At 38.8% G+C, this 20,564-nt stretch overlaps 2 protein-coding genes across 5 annotated transcripts in view; both read left to right on the forward strand.

Annotated features, from left to right (window-relative positions):
• Nucleotides 1-1,130, forward strand: part of LOC144659623 (uncharacterized) — a 29,509-nt gene extending 28,379 nt beyond the window's left edge. For both annotated transcript variants that reach the window (XM_078520094.1, XM_078520093.1), the window contains exon 10: nt 711-1,130. In XM_078520094.1, the coding sequence (XP_078376220.1) occupies nt 711-997 (287 nt within the window). In that variant the 3' untranslated portion in view covers nt 998-1,130. The remainder of the gene's footprint in view (nt 1-710) is intronic.
• Nucleotides 1,131-9,338: 8,208 nt separating this feature from the next.
• LOC144659637 (uncharacterized) lies at nt 9,339-18,322 on the forward strand. Of its 3 annotated transcripts, none has more exons than XM_078520118.1 (5): nt 9,339-9,539; nt 13,426-13,994; nt 14,747-14,994; nt 15,975-16,052; nt 17,248-18,322. In XM_078520118.1, the coding sequence occupies exons 2-5, from the start codon at nt 13,507-13,509 to the stop codon at nt 17,562-17,564; spliced, it is 1,131 nt and encodes a 376-aa protein (XP_078376244.1). In that variant the 5' UTR covers nt 9,339-9,539; nt 13,426-13,506; the 3' UTR covers nt 17,565-18,322. The 3 variants fall into 3 exon arrangements, with proteins under 3 accessions (XP_078376244.1, XP_078376243.1, XP_078376242.1); XM_078520117.1 differs by lacking the exon at nt 9,339-9,539 and adding an exon at nt 12,520-12,646 and having other exon boundaries at nt 15,978-16,052; XM_078520116.1 differs by lacking the exon at nt 9,339-9,539 and adding an exon at nt 12,524-12,646.
• The last annotated feature ends 2,242 nt before the right edge of the window (nt 18,323-20,564 follow it).

Raw genomic sequence — 20,564 nt, forward strand, 5'->3', positions numbered from 1 at the left:
TACCGAAAAGCACAAACTCTCACTCGCTTTAAATCCGGCTGTGGCGGTTTCTTTTCTGGTTGTTATTAATATTCTCGTAAATTAAACACGCGGCATTCATGGATAGCAGGCTTTTTTCTTTTATTGTTAATACTATGATTTAACTATATAAGTATTTTAATGTAATTAATTATGTAATTTACGTAGATTTAATAATTACTGACCCTCGTAGATCCTATTGTTCTCCCTCTGCAATATATCGACGATTGCAGCTATGAACCAAAACATCTGATCAGTGTGGAAGCGACGGAAATCGTCGAAGTGATGCAGAGAGTGAAAAATAGGGTTTTAGGAGGGCCAATATTTATGATAGATAATAACTTCGGCTCACAGCATTATTGGATATATTGCAGGCAGCTGAGGCCGCAGTATTGCTCGTAAAAGAATTGCCTCGCAAAAATGCGTCGCGGGGGGAGGAGGGCTAATCGAGACTACAAAACTCAATTTCTTCGTACAATGAATAGGTTGCGTTCTTCTAACTACCAACGCAATAATTATGCTAGATCAGGTTTCGCGAGTGAAAAAAAAACCCAGTCGTTTCACGTATGACATTTCACGCCAAGAAAAGTATGAAATCTCTTGCTGTACCTCAATCTTTGACCTCCTGAGCAAATCATTATATCAACTCAAATTTTGTAACGTAGGATTATATTGTGTTCTCTGGGTTACAGTTAAAGAAGGCACACCTGAAGATGATGACCTGCAAGGATTGGCAATGGAAATCGTCGAGGAATGGAAGGAGCTTGGACGTCGGCTATTGGACAATGATGAAGCAAAGCTGTATGCAATTCATAAAGAGAATGAGAAATACTCTGAAAAGGCTTGTAAAATGCTGTTGAAATGGAAACGTGAAAAAGGCTCGGGTGCAACTTTCCAAGTTTTACATTGCGCCTTGTGTCATCCTTTTGTAAATCGTAAAGATCTAGCGGAAACATTTTGTTTGGTGGACCATGACTAACAAGACCATCTTTCACAGGTGTTTTTTTTTTATTATTTAGCTTTCGTGTAAATGGTCTTAGTTAGGTAAATAGGAAAATGATATAAAAGTTAGAAATAGTAGATTGTAATTGACTGACTTGTCGCGGTTATACGTATACGTATACTGCTCAGGAGCAGGAAGAGTGTTTTTATAATCACACTGTTAGGCTTGAACCATGGATACTCTGCATGCTTGAACTGTTTATATGTTTAATCAACGTAACTTTATTTTGTCGTTAAAGATCGGATCTGAAAAGCCTCCTATCCATCGGATCCCAACGGAAAGTGAAAAGTTCTTGGTAAAGTGTGCATACGAGCCTAGTGGCCCATCAGGCCAGAGCTTATCCCGGTTTCCATAGCATGAAGCGACTAGGAGTATTTCTACCCCCCCCCCCCCAACTGGATGGGATGCTAGTCCATCGCAGGGTTACCCCCAGCAGTAAATTCGCCGGTACCCATTTATACACCTGGGTGAAGAGAGGCACTATGAGAGTAAAGTGTCTTGCCCAAGAACACAACACAATGAGCCCGGCCAGGTCTCGAACCCGGACCGTTCGATCCGGAGTCCAGCGCGCTAACCGTTAGGCCACCGCGCCTCCCACAAAAAAATTCTTGAGCTTTAGTAAATTGCAGTAAAACGACTACACCCATCAAAGGGGGCGCTTACATGATACCAGGGCGACCTTCATACTAGTGCGAGTTCACCCCGGTCCCCTCTTGTGGCTCTGTATTCATTTACATGATACCTCCACAAAAATGTCATACCGGAGCGAGTTCACCCCGAGACCGTACCGGAGCGAGATTTGCATTCCGGTACGAAAACTCATTCCGGTGTCATGTAAACGCGGTATGCCTCAGCTTATGACTGTTCGTTTCATATTCCTTTTTACGGCAGTATAAAACTCACACCCCATTAAAAACGGTTTATGTAAACACGGTGTGACTTTTTTCATTTGCACCGGAATGAAAGTCGCACCGGTATCATGTAAACACCCCCTATTTTACATGAAAGGAGGATGATCCTTACGCAAGGATCATCCTCTTTCCAGGTAAATGGAGCTATTTGACCGCATCGGCCGCTATGTTTGTTCTAATGCGATGCGACAAAAACTTCCTATTTACTACCCCGCCAAAATCATGAGCTATAGGATAAGTGGACTTTGACGAAATAAAACCAAATCACTTACAAATAAAGTCGTCTTTTTATACTCTAACAAAACGGTGCTTGTGTGCACAAGCATGTGGAAGACAGTTATATCACGATTGAAGTACGCGTAATGGACTCGCATGCTACGTGTACGTTTTCTTGTAACGGGCGTGTGAGTGAGACTTGGAGAGTACAGGTTGTATAGTCACAACGGAATAGCAATAAATGCCATTGTAAAAAAAGCAGATCGTCACTATACTTTTGGTGCCACAACACATAGGTTACCAACCTTTTATTGATCCGAGAAGTCCTGGATGCTAACACTCGGAGTCCCGTTCCCCGAAACAAACACCATTTTCTTTGGGGGGTAGGTATGGCTACACGTGGACTTGCGGCTAAGATAATTTGCATTTGGTGTTATGTTATAATCTGACTACAGTAAAAACCCGCGAGTAAGAACCTAATTTTTAAAAACCAGCTTGACATTTTTAGACACCGTCTTTTTAAGAACCTCTTTAGCCTAAAATTTGGAAACAGGTTCTTATTTTGTAAAATCGATTGAAAATGTTTACTTTTAGGGAATTAAGATAAGTTGACATTCTGGATCCTCTTTGGAGACACCTAGGAGCCTTATCACTCCAGTTGCAATGTTAATGCCAAAGTTGAAAATTATAAGATATTATAATTGATACAATCACATAAATATAAATAAAATGGTATGCAAACTTCGTGTAAGGAAAAGGCTGAATACCACTAAAAACTTTATTAGCAACAATGTAAATTTTTCTTCATAAAGTAAAACCTTTTAAGAACCTAAATACCCTAAATTTATGCTAATTACCATTAATAAGAACCTGTTTAGGCCAACTTTGGAAAATGCAGGTTTTTACTCGCGGGTTTTTACTGCCTGAAACTAACAAAAGACATTGAATGTGAAGAGTTTATTGAGGATGCGTCAGTCAGTCGTCTGATGCAAAATGTATCCTAATTACAACTGGGAACCTTGCGCATAACACATGGACTAAGGTGTGAAACACCAGATACGGAAAACCACTAAAAAACGCCCTTTAGAAGTGGCCAAAACATAATTTTGACATAATGGCCACATTATACTGCACACGAAGAAATATACAAATATAATTATATTTTTAATATATAGTCAACTCCCTTTATAACGGACACCTTCGGGACTACCATTTGGTGTCCATAATAGAGAAAGTCCGTGGTAGCGAGAGTTATTTTCAGTAATTTTTATTCGCCGGGACTTCAACTTCTGTCCGTAATAACTGGGTGTCCGTAATAGCGAGGTGTCCGCAAGGCAAGAGTTGACTGTAGTTGTGCATGCATTTAATATGAATTTAAGGGGGGGGGGGGGAGATGTTCGTTAATGTCGTTTACATGTGGATGAAAGGCCTAAACATATACAAAATATGCGTTTACGTCTTTAAATGATATACATGTGAGTATATGCCTATTTATGTGTGGGCATAAGTTATTGTAAGTTCTAATTTAATTATGTCTGGGGGGTTTTTATTCTGAAGAGAAGCATTTCTCAGCTCAAGGCAACGTTCCTTCCGAAAGAACTCGACTTACACTGATTTAACAAGTGAATACTCGACCTACAGAGGCTATTTGTACTCGTTAGAGGAAGCACAGATGCAATTTCCATGTCAAGAAGTAAACCAAGAAAAATCACCATCTCAAGACAAGGAAATTGACTCACACGACGTTAAAGTCGTAGCAAGGATAGCTTTTGTTGTTGCATTTGTGGTTTTTAATTTCTTTTATTGGATAGTTTTGGTTTATTTTGTATGAGGGTAGAATAGATGGTTTAGTTAAATCAGGGGTTTATCAGAATGTAAAACATTTACAAGGCAGTCAGGTACACTGATTGTTGTGGACAGATAACCAGGCAGAGAATTAAACTAGAGAGTCAGTCTGACAAACAACTTGACTTGTTTTTTAAACATTTCAGTGGTTTGTTTATCCAGTATATAGCACCTTAGAGAACAAAGAACTCGCACGTGCTCATAAACAATTACAACTTCGGCTACCGTCATCATCATCATCATTTTCAACAACAACAACAATACCACTGTCATCATCATCATCATCATCATTGCTGACTGGCAGACTGAAAAACAGTGACTTTATTAGAGTGTAACAAACAGTAAATTTGCGCTAAGTGGATTACGAGGCATCCGCTATAATAGTTAGTACATTTAAAATAAAATAAATAAAAGAAACTAGACTTAATTTCAGTCTGAGCTCAGGAGACACCTGGTATCACAAAATTCTGGACAAGAAATAGATATGGCGGCATATTAGTTTAAAACGAGTTTATGTACAATTTGGTCAAGGCTGACCTCTAAGGCAATCTTGAATGCAACATTAAACACAAGCATAGCTAGAACGTAACGAAATTCTAGATCCGAATTCCAGGCCTGCTCCAGGCGTTCGGCTGTTTAGTGAGCAGCGCAAGGAACGAGTCAGAGAGACGCTCCAAACCTCTCGCAATTTTTCTCCACCCACCGTTCTTCTGGCCAATTTCGCTCTCGCGTTCGCTCAACGCAAATAACCAAACACGTGGAGCAGGCCATCCGGAGTCCAGCGTGCTTAACATGAAGCCATGTACCCGCACCTCCTTAGAAGCTAGTGCGCTAGTAGTTAAAATACGTACGTGCGAAAGCTAAATAATATCAAAAATATAATAAATACAAGAGCTATGAAAAGCAAAAACAGCATCAATTGAGAAATAGCTGTATAAAACGAGTTGAGGTAAGCTTAATATGATCATAATTATACCGAAAACTATAAGTGTCTTTATCTCTATTTTCTTCTCTTATTTCTTCTGATTGTCAACCCGGGCCCCTTGTCCGACTGTCTTCTCTCGCCTAGCAGGCACAGACCGGTCATTCTGGTGAGGGGTGGCGCATTAAAAAGCACCGAGTGGGGGTGCGGGGAGAAGAGAGGGCAGTAAGCAAAGTGTAAATTAGCAAAAGAAATAAAAATAATATATTTAATAGTACATTGCGTAAGGGACGGACCATTATGTTTTAGAGGGGCTATGAAAAATATTGAAAAAATGTTTGCAGGGCTAGCGCGCTTGAAAAGACAAAATCTATGATTGTTTTCGTTCACGATATGTATGACAAAACATAGGTGGAATTTTGAAAAAAAAAAATGTTTGCAAAGGTTTATAAACTAAAAAAAAGTTTGCAGAGGAAAATTTTTCATACCCTCCGCCTAGCCTGCGAATGTATTCGCAGGCTACCCTCCGCCCGGCTCCACGAAAATAATGGTCTGTTCCTAATAAAACATTTTCAGCAAGTATCGATATTTTCCAAAATTGTCAAAATATCGCTATCCAATATTTTGTGTCGAGTATCAGGCCATCCATACCGAGCAAAGATAATTGCCGAGCGGCAGATCACTTGTACTCATCTTAACTAGACTTACAGTTCACGATCACGTTTTCACGTGTCACATGCTAATTTTTCACGGATAACACCCTTTTATTTACCGCACCCTGGGTGCAAGAGCCACAGGCGTCCTAAACTCACGATTCAAGAAATCAATCAAATAAACGATTCATGTAAGCGCATAAATGATTTATTTAAGCGCATCGAGTGGGACGTGACTGCTTGAAGTGCGCGGTTGGAGATTTGAGCGCTCTACACACTGTCTATAAGACTTTGTATGGAAGTTTAAAATAACGTGGAATAAAAGCGCTCGACCAAGAGAAAATATTTTCTCTTGGCTCGACGAAATAAAATTTTACCTTCTTTTCAATAAAATAAAGAAAATGTACTCACCTTTCAACAGAAATCGAGAAAGGTGAGTACATTTTCATTATTTTATTGAAAAGACGGTAAAATATTATTTCGTCGAGTGCTTTTATTCCACGTTATTTTAAACTCCATACAAAGTCTTGTAGAGCGCTCAAATCTCCAACGGCCTAAATTGTAACACAACGCCGCGCACCTCAAGCACCCGGGGGGGGGGAGGACTAGACTTCCACATGAAACGGACGGGGATGCTCGTCGGAAATTTTCAAAAGAACCCCTTAAAGAGACCAATCTGGGTGTGGCTCAAGCTTTTCTTGACCCCTAAAAGATACCAAAAAACTAAGAATGGATCAGTTTATATTTGTATATTTCTTCGTGTGTAGCCCTAAACGAGACCATTATGGCTAAAAATATTGGCGTTTTGGGTGTTTTTCCCGGAACACCCTAAGCGAGACCAAAATTCCGAAATTTACACCCCTAAGCGAGACGACGAGCATCCCCGTCACTTTCATATGCGAGTCCCCCCCCCCCCCCACCCGGGTTCAAGCAGTCACGTCCCACTTGATGCGCTTAAATAAATCACTCATATGCTTACATAAATCATTTAAAAAGCTCACATAAATCATCCATAAGCTCGCATAAATCATTCATATGCTTACATAAATCGTTTATTCAATCGATTTCTCGAATCGTGAGTTTGGGATGCCTGTGCAAGAGCTAGGTTTTTCCTGCGCGGCTTTGGGTGTCGGTCATGGTCGGTCATATGAGTCAGTCTGTGTGATAGACGTTCAAAGGGGAAGGAGAGGGCAAAACGAGAAGCGAAGAGAGAACAGGTTCTACAAAAGTGGAAGTCCGCGGGAAAATTCACCGGAAAAAAATTCTAGAAAACTTACATTAAAAGGTTACTGCACGATTCCCAGCCTGCGAGAGCAGACGGCTTTTTTGGCTCGAGTTAATTCATTTGATTAGCGAAAATATTTTGTTGTCTTTTAGGGACGGACCATTAGAAAAGTGATGGGGGGGGGTGGGGAATTTTCGGCTTGCACGAATTTTTTTTTCTGTCCATTTCTTGTGCAGGAATTTTTTTTTCGGGTGAAACCCTCTGCTCGAATTTTTTTTTAGACAAATGTTTTTTTCTTCACACAAATGCCATGTTTTGTTACTTTATACCATGTTTTTGGACAATGTTGCTTTGTTGATTATTTTTTAAATATTTTAAAACTGCTGTTGTTCATTGACTTCATCCTTTAGGGACTGGCAATAAGTACCGAAGGGGGGGGGGGGGGCGGGGGGTCAAAGGGCGGTGCAATTGGAAAAGTGGAGACCCACCCCTTCCTTCTAGCTCAAAACACAAACCCTGGTCGAGGGTTGGAAATTACATGATCCACCCCTTTCTACAAAAAATAGTTAATAAGGAAAAAGCCTTTTTGATTGTCTGTAATGGATTAGAGGTTTCTGAAGTGATATCAGTTTTTAAAGTGCGATCCTAACACTGTAATTCTATATGTAGTTTCTTACACATCTTCTTTCGCTTCTTAACACACCAAAGCAGGATGAATTTCTCGATCATTTTGTATAATAGATTTGTGTTTTTCATATATTTCTGTGTAAAGTCCGTGGGAAAACTAAGGGTGCGTTCGTTTGGGATCAATCCAGAATAAGAATAATTGGAATAATGCGACTTAGTGTTCGTTTGGCTTTCCATTCCGGCTATTCTGCTCCTAGGAGCAGAATAGCGGGAATATATTCCGGAATACATTCTTATTCCGGAATATTCCCAAACGAATGCGCCCTTAGACATAAACATATGCAAAACTGAAACAATACGTAATAGAAATTCATAAATAATTACTGCAGAAATCCTATTTGACCGGAATTGACAACAGAAACTAAGACTACTGTAGATCGTACCATTCATGTTTGCAATCTGTTTGAGAAATGAGTTAACTGGTAAGCAATCTACGCAGGCCAGAGAGAGACGAGCAAAGGGAATGTTATGATCACAATCCATCTAGGGGGGTGTGGGGGCATGCTCCCCCAGAAAATTTTAAAATTTTTAGGCTCGGAAATGCTATTTTCAGCGTTCTCCACCATATATTTCGTCGCAAAATAGATCTCATCAAGTGTTAAATGATGACAGGTATTTTCAGGTATTAATAGGACCTTTCCTTCTGCACGAATTTTTTTTCTTTGCCTTACCCTTTGCACGATTTTTTTTTCTTGCCATTTTGGCTTGCATGAATTTTTTTTTGGTTTTTTCCCCCACCCCCCCCCCCCCATCACTTTTCTAATGGTCCGTCCCTTACGACCTTTAACCAGTTATCACAAGTTTACGGAACATGCCAAGTGAGTGACTTGCTTTCCATTTATTAATATTTCCCCAGTCACTAGAAAGGGTCTAGTATAACCCAATCAATTCGAGAGTTTATAAATAATAGCTTTGTAGTAGTAAAAATTCCAAACGAAACGCGTTATATACAATTTTTAAATTGTGTTATAATTTTTGTTCAAAGATATGGCTGGATGTTGATAAACATGATTGTGCGCGGCGGAAAGCGGAAATTGCCGCAAAGGGAAAATACCTGGCCGGGGAAAATACCCTACGTGTCTTCGCCAACTACGCAGTGTTGACACTAAACGTCATTCCGCATAAATTACGACTTACAAGTGATGCGGGGGAGGGGAGGAAAATAAGACACAACCAGAAACCCATAAGGGTTAAAACGTGTAACGCGCGCGCACAGCGTTTGAATATTCATTTTGCTAAGTACCATATTTGGAAACACAAAAAATTTGTACGCGAATGCTTACACGTAATGACACACGCAACATTATTTTTGGTTTTGTTGTAAGTTGCTTTAATTAAGACTTAAATTTCTTACAGAAACTAAAGAAATACGATAAGTGTATCGAATCAAAGCTCTCCAGACTACTTCAAGAAGATGAAACAGGAGCATTTAACCAAATTTAACTCTATTCGACCAAGCTTGTTCAAACTGACAAGTTTACGCCATCGAGCGCGAGCTCGCGCGCGCTCTGAATTTAATCCAAATATAGTAATTTTGATTGGTTAAATGTTTCTCGTGATTTTCCAAATATGGTACTTAGTGTAAACGAATGTGCAAACGCTTTGTACAATGCGAATCATAGGGAGTTACACGTTTCAACCCTTATGGGTTTCTGACACAACTCAATGAACACAGAATGTCCCTGTCTGCGTCTTGCTGTTTATTATATATAAAACATTAACGGAATAAACATATATGATTGAAACTTTACCTAAAGGCGATAAAACAAACCGTACAACATTTTCCTCGCTGTTCCTGCCAAACCACCCCTCCCTTACATTCCTTTTTCGTTCATGCCGGACTGCACGGCATCGTCCGTGATCCAGGGGGGGTTCCCCGCGTTGTTGCCGTAATCTCTTGCTTACGCAGTTTATAGAGTTCCCTCTTTCTGAATCATTGCTTGAAGCACTTACCGTACACGGTATGTAGGCTTCGCGTTTAAAAACCACTTACATCGCTTTTGCCTTTAGAGAGACTACAGAATATACAGGAAAGCAATGTTTCTTGCATTATTACCAGGTAAGCTTTCAAGATGGCGGTTATGTTTCGTTTTGGCGGATCGAGCCCTGACGAAGCATTTCGCGCTTCCGGAAGTTCTAAGAAAATGCATAGTTTAGCTTAATTTAAACCTCACTTTCTTTTGCTGAGCAAGCGATGCAAACTGAAAGAAATTAAACCGAGGTATTCAAGCAATAATTATTTCGCTTCTCAGTTTACAGTGCAGTTTACACTCGCTTACTCAATCGGGTAGCCACTGGTTTGTATTTGACATTTTATTACGTCGAACGGGTCTTAAACTGTCGATTTGTGATTTTTGTGATATTTGGGTAGGTTGGAACTTAAAGGGCTATGCTTAGTGAGTGACTAGATTTGCAATAATTATAAATATATGAAATTGCAATAAATTTTCACTTTTTTAACGATATTTATTCTGATTGGTAGAAAAAATATTGGAATGAAGCCCTTTTTCGTGATTATTTTTTGCAATATTACTGAAACCATCACTGAAACTATTATAATATACTCGGCATGAAACATTGAACTGTTAAAAAAAGCCGATATAACACATTGAATAAAATAATTTAAACAAAATTTGTATCAAATCGAACACAATCAAACTTAATCAAATGACGATCGATTGGTTTTGTTCCACCATCAAAAAAATAATGAAATTGAACACAAAACATTTGTTGTAAATGCAATTTCTAAAACAAATTGAACCAATTGGAATGTCATCGTTCAAAATAATTGAGTTCATAAATCAAACATTGAGTTACGGTAAAATTAAAAATAAAGAATTTTGAGTCTGGTAATCATAGGCGTACGGGCCTGGGGAGGCTGGGGGGCTGCAGCCCCCCCAAATTTTGGGTAACTCAGATTTTTTGGGCAGCAAGGAAAATTTGGGCAAAGCCAGTTTTTGAAGAAGTTTTTATGTTTTGTTTTTTTTCAAAGAGAGAGATATTTTCTATTTTAATGTGAAGTCGGGCCGCATGGTTAATCCAGTTAATTAAATTCACACGCGACAATGTTTGCCTGGCACGTGAAGGGACAAATTTTGTTTGCTGACAAATTGTGTGATGTTTTAATGGGGAATTAGTCGAAAGTCCGGCGAAATGTCTTTGGATGTTCCACGAAAATGTTCGGCAAACTTCGTTAGTCTTCGTAAATGTTCGTATTGCCTTTGGACAACACTCGGGCAATCTTCGGAGATCTAGAAATTGCTCAAAATGCAACAAGCTGCTCAAAATATGAAAAGTTGCCAAAAAGTTGCGGATTTAGCCCTGGTCGAAATGGCAGAGACAGCTATTTCGTTTGACGTGTTTTGTGAGCTCATATGATAGATTCATATGTAAGAATAATTTACCTTCATATGTAGGCCTATGTTAGTGCATCGTATGACCCTCGTTTCTTTTCGACTGTTTCATAAAAATTTGGACAACTTGCGAGAATTTTTGGGCAAATGGTTCACAGCCCCCCCTTGCAAAAAATTGCTCGTACGCAGGCCTATGCTGGTAATACATACACTGCTATCGGAAGGAATCCATGCTACAATTCAGGAAGTAACTGGGAGTGCAATTTTGCTGAAAACTGCAAAATCAACATGATTCCCAGGGAGCCATTAATTCTAGGCCTGACCAATCCATGGAACCTATAATTATTGAAAATTGATATCAATTGATAACAATCGATGTCAGTTAATCGATTGATATTGGAAATTAATGACCAATCGATGATGAAAAATTTTGTGATTTTTAATTTGATCGATTTTCACTGATGATCATTGATTTTCATTGATTACCATCGATCGTTTTTTAATTTGGTTCGATTTTGGCAATATGGGTGTTTTTACATCAACTCAGTGGCTCTTAAAAGGGATCAATACCTCATTGATTTGACCATAGTCAAACTTAATCAAAGGATTGAGTTCGATTGAGTTTGAAAACCAAATGTTGGATGTGTTATGTCAGGAAAATAATAAGACATTAATAGTACAACATGTAATGCATACTATTATTTTGTGCTGGGTATAACAACCTTACTATCCAAAGTTCTTTAGAAGTGCTTATTGAAAATGTTAAAGAAATCTAGTTGCTTGACCTTTATCACCTAAAAAAAGTTAATTTATCTCAGGGCATTGGCCCATCTCAAAGTGAAATTGAAATGATGTAAGTGTAGATAAATTTTTCTGAGTAACATTATCCTATAGCCACCCAGGTTGAGTTATCAAAACAAACAAATGAGATATTTAAATTTTTAGCTTTTATTATTCATTTGTGTTCACTGCCTCTTTGTTTCACAATCTCTCAGAGTAATTTATCATGTGTTGCTTTTGACAAAACATAACAAGTTCAGATGGCCTACATAAATTATATGATTATTTCCATTACATTACATGGATGGACTATTCACCAGATTGATTTATAGTACATGTATTTTGTCCAAAAATGCATCCATCCTGTTTTCACCGAGGGGCAGAGTAACATCAGACAGATAATTGCTTTTAGACTCACCTTAGAAGTTAGACAATACTGGTATAAATTAATTATCTTTACATAATTTTGGGAAAATAACCAGTGACCCATACAAAGAGCGAACAAGAGCACAGAAAGGTTTTAGCTTGATGACGGGTTGTATAATATCAGTCTTTGGCAAATAACCCTTCTAATTTTATCAGTCCGCATTGTAAAAATGACCAATTTTCATGAAACCTACTTCCTGTTTATTTCAAAAGTTTCTATAAATTATTAATGAACCTTTATCACAAGTTATTTCAAGAACTGAAACAGTATACCATGCATCCACTGAAACAAATATTTCAGTTTTTTATCGATCAATGTTCTTTAAAATGTCAAGATCGTTACTGGTAAAATTAAGGCCTACAGAATCCTTTCACATATGTTATTCACCTCAAGGAAAGACCTCTCTTATTCTGAACTGATCTCTAAGCTGCTGTACTTTGCTGGTGTAACATTTTAAATGTACAGAGTATACTGGTCCACATTTATTACGAGTTGATATACTGTAGTGATCAAAGAAAATACATTTATTGCAAATTTTATTACCTCTTAAACATTTGCTGGTCTTAAGCTTCTGTGATCATGGAGGTTTTAAATCCAGTTCCCGAGGTGAGAATTGTTGCTGTGATTTATTGTGTGTTACCCTGGGTATATCAACAAGAATACAACATGCTAAGCTAGTTTTTTTTACTAGCAAATTAGTGAACAAGGTATATCTGATCACTTTTTTTCAAGGAAGCAAGAGCAAGTAGTCTTAAGTTCTTAGTAGAAACTGCCTATGTTCTACAGCTGCTTGATATATATCACACAGGGATTGTGTTTAATATGTAGTTTTTTCAATAAAACAAATCTTGAACTCAGTCTGAAATTATATGACAATATGTGTTCAAGCATTATTTGCCATTGTCACTCAGATCATTATTACCTGTATATACATGTAAGTATACACATTGTTAACAGTGTATGAAAATTTGTCTAGGTTTATTAAGTTCTTAATGTACTAGATATCAACTTGTAGTGAATTTATTTAATAAAGGGCATCAGCCCTATTACAAAATAAATAAATCAACTTACGTTTTTTTTATTGGTGTAAATTTTCTTGTATAATTTGAGTGAGTTATTTTGTTGTGCCTCCTGCCAGTATTACAAACATTTTCTCCACAATGTGTGCATGTACCTACTGTGAAAAGTTACATGTAAATACTACAGATTTGTACAGTCTTATCTAAGCAAAAAGCAAGGATATTTTTAAAAGGATGTTCAAGTGGTGTTGCATTAAGATTAACAAGTATCATCCAGTTAATGAGTTTCTTTCTTCTCATCTCAGATTTTAAAATTAAATTGACAGTGTAAATAGTTGTAATTCTTTTTTGTGTTTGCACCCACAGGCATGGAGAGAGCCAGACCAATGGGCCACACTTAAGTACGACAATAATTATTTAACGCAGCTTGGCAAGTCGCATGATAAGATGCTTACTCCACTTCACGAGCATGAGTTGCAGCAGGTTAATCCATTGACAGTGTATCAGGCATTTGGAGGTAGATGGAAATGCGACAATTGCAATGCAGAGAACGACGCTACGTCATATCCTTTTCACTGCAGATTATGCTCCTTTGACCTGTGTTATTCATGTGTACACGTGCAACTTCAGCAAAACAATTTGGCACATCAGCATCCTCTGCATTATATGGAAACAAGCAGACTTCTTTATCAAAATCAGAATGGTATTTGGAGGTGTGCTGTCTGCAAGAACACAAGTGACACTCTAAGGCAAAGGTTCTCGTACCACTGTGCTACCTGCGGCAACTTTGAAATTTGCCGCAATTGCTTTGAACCGAAGCAGCATCCAGTTCATGTCCATGTGCTGAAACTTGTGGATACCTCGCTTATCTATTCACAAACAGGCGGCAACTGGGTGTGTGACATCTGTGGCAATTCAAACAGACCATATGAAAAGTAGGTGATAACTTGCTTGTTTTTCAGAATCCTTTCTTGCAATGATATTTAAATGGGAGTAAAGGTAGCCATTTTTTTTTTTTTTTTTTTTTTGAAGATAAACACACTTTATTGATACACATAAAAACACGTACATTACTTACAATTACATACACGTAAAGGTAGCCATGCAATAAATGCTTATTGCATGGTTTTCTATTATTTATTCAAGAGAAATAATAAATAAATGAATATAATATAATTTTTTTTTTTTGTTAAAACACCATTGAACCTTTTTGGCACGAGAAACGAAGGACTCTGGGGAGAGGAATTTTTTTCTAGGACTGGGAATCTCCCCCCCCCCCCCCAGCTAAGAGAAATAAAAAGGGCCAAGGGGAAGAAAAATACCATAATTATAAACTTTAAAGTGACTAAAGGGTATTGTCAAATTTTCCTGGATGGAATGTAAGTTCAGCCCAGTTAATATAAACCCCAACATTGTGATGCAGAGAGGCACTGTGAGAGTTATGTGTCTTGCCCAAGAACACAGCACAGTGAAAAGGACGTCAACCAGGACTCAAATTCCGACTCCTCAATTCCCTGTCCAGTCACTGCTCATGCCAACCATTAAGGCTGCTATCCTGCAAAACAATTTCAAAGTTGTTTTTTTTGCACAGAGTTTTTTTCATTTCTCTGCCAACACTATTTGCAAAAGGAACACTAATGAATTATTGCTGTACACTGTATGTAAATTTTTGTTTGAACTCTTTCAGATTTGCCCATCACTGCTCAGATTGCGAATTTGATGTGTGTCATGACTGCTTTAAGCCGCACACCACTCCACTTCATATCCACCCAATGTACAGAGCTGACTCACATTATGTGTATGCGCAGTTCAACGGAGGCTGGAGATGTGATAACTGTGGTTCAGTTCATAACAATCCAACAGATAACAAGCCATGGCATTGCCAAACTTGTGAATATGATTTGTGCCACGCTTGCATGAGCTCAACAATTGAAGGTAAGATTCACTGCAGCAGACATAAGGGGAGCCTAGAGCCGTACAGCCCATAATGCCCGAGTTTATCCCAGTTTTGGTAGCATTAAGCAGTTTGGAATATTTCTACTCCCCCCTGAATGGGATGCTGGTCCGTCGCAGGGTACCCCCCCCCCCCCCCAGCATTATGTCACTGGTACCCATTTATACACCTCAATGGATAAAGGCACTATGAGAGTAAAGTTTCATGTCCAAGAACACAACACAGTGACTCTGGCCAGGGCTCGAACCTGGACTGCTCAATCCGCAGTCCTGCACACCAACCATTTGGTCACCTCGCCTCCCGCAGCAGACCAAGACAAGTATTTTTTTACTTACATACAGTCAACCCCCACTTATAGGACACCTTTGGGACCACAATTTGGTGTCTAACAGAGAAAGTCCATAGTAGTGGGAGTTATTTTCAGTAATTCTTATTCACCAGGGCCCGGTTGTTCAAAGCATGATTAAGCTAATCCAGGATTAGCGTGAAATTTGATTTCAATTTTATATAATTTCGTTGAGGTTTTCTGTTAATATTTTCTGTCCCACAGTTTTGACATGGACCCATCTCAAACTTAACAAAATATTAGTTTGGGAAACCCTTTAAAACAAGAGAAATGAAAATATTGATCATCTTTTAATCCTGGGTTAGCGTTAATCGTCTTTCGAACAACCTGGCCCAGGACTTCAAGGCTGAAGTTGACTGTAATGTCCTCGGCTGAATGTTTGTAAAGGTGTTTGTGGCTGCATCCAACTAGATCACAGAGGGTCGTGGATTCAAATCCCATCTGGAGCTCGGATTTTTTTTTCCGAGTTTCTATTTAATGCAAAAATTTATCATGTTGTGGTTGTGGTAAAGTTTTAAATTCAGCAAATGCGGTTAGTGGCTCTACAAGGATGATTCATTTATTTATTTTTAAACTCATGGTATGTTATGTTTGTTTTTGTTTGTGTTAATTTAGCAGCCGATCAAACTGGTCCATCACCAGGAGTCACTGGCAGAAACCACGGGAGCCGGGGATTTGGTGCTATGAGTTCAGGTACATACATTACCTGTATACTATGCACTTTACACAAGGCCTTCTCATGCACGGATGGAATCTTAAGTGTTTTTCATACATATTCAGAATTGACAGACTTATGATTGACAGCAAGACTTTTCTCAGGGTCACAATATGTCACAATATGACTAGGGCCTCCATTCGCCTAATTTGCCTGTTGGTACTTGAATTAACAGTGGCATGTGAAGTGAAGAGAAGTTAAGTAAAATTAAAGTTTAGCAGCTACTGCTCTATGCACACAATGCGTGCCTAGGAATCTGGATTATAACATGTATTTATCACTCCGTTGGATGAGAATGAAAGAGGGTTATAAGGGAGCATTATTATTGAAACAAGCTGGTAAACTTAATATTGTCCAGAAAACTGCGAGCTAAACTTTACAAAGTTCATTTTAAATTTAGTGAAAACGTGCAAAGCTATTGCAATTGTAAACTCCCAAGCATTTGCTCCTCAACAAGATAGACAGATTATAGTGTAACGTTTGGGGGGGGGGGGGTGCGAATAACAGAACGTGACATATTGGATGCGGGAAGAGGGCTTTTTAAAATGTATACATGTAACTCTTCCTTGTGGTAGAACAACGTGTATAGAGCGTATGCTATGCATGTATATGCCACTATGTACCACAAGGGACTTCAGTTGGGATGAATCTTCGTACGTTGCGTGACACTTGTTTGTTATAATAACAATCCTGTTCCCAGAGCCTGCGTTTCCCTTGACCAGCTGTCGGGAAACTCAAAGGCTCTGGACGAATCAAAACCGAAATCCTGGTTCCGGTTTGATTGTGCGCGTGCGCTGGAGATTGTGGTTAAACGAACAAGTTTTCAACAGCCAATCAGATTCAGATGCCTTTGTGTCAGGCTTTCAGAATAGCCCAGACGTGCCGATCCCTGGCGCAGACCAGAAGGATCGCAGCCTCTGGGGACGAGATTGATTATAATGATTGGAGAAATACGTTATTTTTTTATAGTGCCAAATTCAAATTTAAACCCAAACATTTCGGGCTTTGCCCTTCACCAGTGGTTCAGTTGGGAGCCTGTTTAGTGTTAACATGTTACATTCTACAAGATGCCCATTCCATCTTTTAATTATAATGAAATATTAGAGGGTTTTTTTTGTTTTTTTTTTTTTTTTTTTTTTTTTTTTTTTTCCAATTTTAATTCTTCTAATACAGGCCTTTTCAACCCCACCCGCCAGCCAGTAGAGAGCGCTTGGAGTGCAAGAGATCGCTTGACACCCACCTCAGCTGGTGACGCTACTCCATCCTTTGTGACAGAGAAAGGCAACACATTGGCTTTTCCTGAAATCACAGATGACAACTCCAAGTGTATCATCTGCATGGAACAACCTAAAAATGCCACGCTCATACACGGTGACACAGGACACTGTTGCTGCTGCTGGGCCTGTGCACAGGTCTTGAAACAAAGGGGGGACCCTTGCCCAATTTGCAGGGCGCCTATTGAGCACGTGATTAGACAATTCAATGCTTGAAGTGATGCATGCGATATCGTCCTTACTGGGGTAATTTGTACACAACATGGTGTTTACTGATTTCAACGACAGAAACAAAATTTAGATGTAAAATCAATCAAGGATTTTATTAAAAGTAGGTCGCCTGTTATTAAACCACTTTAAACTGTGCCTTACAAAGTTCTGCCGGCCCAGTCGACTTGTCTATTTTTAGTTGTGACACGGTTGAAGAATACAGTTTGAAATGTATGAAATGTACAAATTGAAATAGCTTAACGATCAAAATGTGTTAAAAACCTTTCTCTTCGTAACAATTGATTCACAATTATAGGAGTAAACTGATTTTCCCGCCATGCCTAAGGTAGTTGTTGTAATATAATATTCACCTATGGACAAATTAAAATGCCGTCGTTTGGTTTAGATGGAAAAGGTAGCTTATTGGGTGTATCTTTCTCACAGGTAACCATTAGCTAGGTATAATATATTGTTTATTCACTAACTATAGATTTAGTGAAACATTGAAAGACACTTAAAAAATTTAATGTTTCTTCTTGTATCTTCAGATTTTTTTTTAGTGACACGTGACTTTTATATTGGTTTAAACTTATATGATATCTTCCGTTTAGGTTATTGTTTATCTCTGTCTTATTTAAAATTCAGAATTCTCCCCCACGTTGTTTGTAAACATTTGATTTTTCAGCTTTGAATTTCACTGTAAATGTAGCTGAGAAGTCATCTTACTAGACTGTTGTGAAATAAAGATATAAAGAAGGGTCTCACTTATGTTTGTTCATTTGCTATCTGTCTTTAACGCAATTTACATCCAAAAGGAGTACATCCAAAGATATCCTCAATACGATGTTCCCCTGAATAAAGTAACAAGATTTTTAAAAGAGTTCAGTACTTTGACATTTGGCAGCTTGGTTCAGGTTTCCCAAATAACAAACAAACAAACACGATAGCCTCTATTTGGCTTCAAGATATTTAGAGATATTTATTTTCATTTGTGCTTGGAGATTATCTTTTATTCGAAGCTCACACTGACATTTTTCCGCGAGTTTCGCTCTAGGAAAACTGCTCGCTTTTCAGACAAATGCTCGTCTTATTTTTGCGCCAAATTGAGGTTATTCAGTGCTCTCGTTTGTAATTATAAATCTACCCAGACTTCTCTGTCTACGGTGATTTCCCCAAAGCTTTTATATCGGTCGCGGCGGAATGAGAGGAAATAGGGCCAGTCAAAGAGTAGGCTTGGGGAGTGGCAGTGAATTTTCGAATATTTGAGGTGGCTCTGACCGGTCTAAACGTAAAACCCCTTACGTGGATTGTTTTTATTTTGCAGAAAGTTGAACCTTCATATGCTACCAAGCTCGTTTTTGAGCTATAAGCGCTAAAAGCTAAAATTAAGGGAATTTTTTTTTATAGATTTTTATACTTTTACTATAGTAACTTGTTATTTTCTTGGAGGTTCTTATATGATTAAGAATTTTTTTGTTGTCATTAATGGTAATGTCGAATGCTCGTGGAAGTCTGTTTTCGCGCGGGCCCGGTCACGTTAAGAGAAAATATGAGCGCGAAAAACCTGGCACGATCGCAGCCACTTACTTATGCAGGGCTCTAGAAAATAATTGCTAAATGCTTGCCCGGGCTAGTTTCTAGTTAATCAGTCCCAGATCGGCAATTTCCTCACGTATTAGGGTATTGACTCACAAATTATCAGTCCCGGAGCGTGGAGTAATGTTAAGCGTTCGTGGACCGTCAAATATGTTTCATTTATGACTCTCTGTACCTCGTCACTGCCTCGTGGACGACCTGAGAAAATAGGTCTAACTACAGTAGGCCGTAGGAACCGTTTTGTGCCTCTGGGCTTTTATCTTTATTGAAGTCTTTTTTTTCTTCGCGCGCCAAGTCACGTTAAGGGAAAATATGAGCGCGAAAAACTTGGCACGATCGCAGGCAGTTTCGTATGCAGGGCTGTAGAAAATAATAACGAAGTGCTTGCCCAGGCTAGTTTTTTGTTAATGAGTCCCAGATCGGCAATTTCCTCACCTACCAGGATACATGACAACATATTGCTCCCGGGATATGGAGAAACGTTAAGTGTTCGTGGACTGTCAAATATGTTTTATTTATGCATGACTCTCCGTACCTCGTGGACGACCTTAAAAAATAGCTCTAGCTACTGTAGACTCTAGGAACCGTTTTATGGTCTTTTGTGCCTCTGGGCTTTTATCTTTATTGCCTTCATAGTCAATTAACCTGTCGTTAAACACGTGTTTTATTCACCTCAAGCCACTAGTGTCGAAAGCTACAAGTAAACATCTTGGCGGTTTGCCTTAAAATTTCTTCGACCTCTCATTGCTCCCGAAAGCGGCCGAGAGCTTTCTGCAGGCTATCAATTTCGTAGTTGTTTTGCTTAATTTAGCAAGCAATATCAGAAATACGAGTACATGATGACAGCTTTTTTTCGCACACTTCGACGCACATTACAGGGCGACAGACAAGCCCCAGGGGGAATACTCCGGCTTGTTAATGACGGGGATGATCGAAGGATTTTTGGGGTTTGAAATTTTCGATTCCGAGATTTTTTTGGGTTGGAAAATTTGGCAAGTTTTTTTGGGTGACTTGATTTAGATAGAGGATTTTTTTGGGTATTAAAAAAAACTAAAGTGCCTTGGCGCGGCCTTGGCGTATTTATGGTATGATGTATAAACAAAACAAGCGTTCTCTGTGTTATGTTATTGCCCCTCCTGGCAATTTAGGAGTAATTTGACAAGGGATTTTTAGGGGTTATTTTTGGTCCAGGGATTTTTTGGGTAATGGATTTTTGGGTCCTGAGTTTTGCCTCCATTCGATCATCCCCGTCATTTACAAGCCGGAGTACCCCCCCCCCCCCCGGGAGACAAGCGCACACATGTTTTTCCACTACTACTACTAATACTTCTTGAGTGTTTGACAAATTGCTGGTAAAGCTTAGTTTACACAAATAACAACATAACAACATGGACATAACGACATAAAAAA

Source organism: Oculina patagonica, chromosome 7, assembly GCF_052425735.1.
Source record: "Oculina patagonica isolate OP01 chromosome 7, crgOcupat, whole genome shotgun sequence".
In the NCBI taxonomy this organism is placed as follows: Eukaryota; Metazoa; Cnidaria; class Anthozoa; order Scleractinia; family Oculinidae; genus Oculina; species Oculina patagonica.

Bases quoted from the DNA above. Each gene is read 5' to 3' on its own strand.
- LOC144659637 (XM_078520116.1), top strand. From the start codon at position 12,620: ATGGAGGTTTTAAATCCAGTTCCCGAG. The intron at 12,647-13,425 runs GTGAGAATTGTT...TTGCACCCACAG, and splicing joins TTTTAAATCCAGTTCCCGAG to GCATGGAGAGAGCCAGACCA. The intron at 13,995-14,746 runs GTAGGTGATAAC...GAACTCTTTCAG, and splicing joins TCAAACAGACCATATGAAAA to ATTTGCCCATCACTGCTCAG.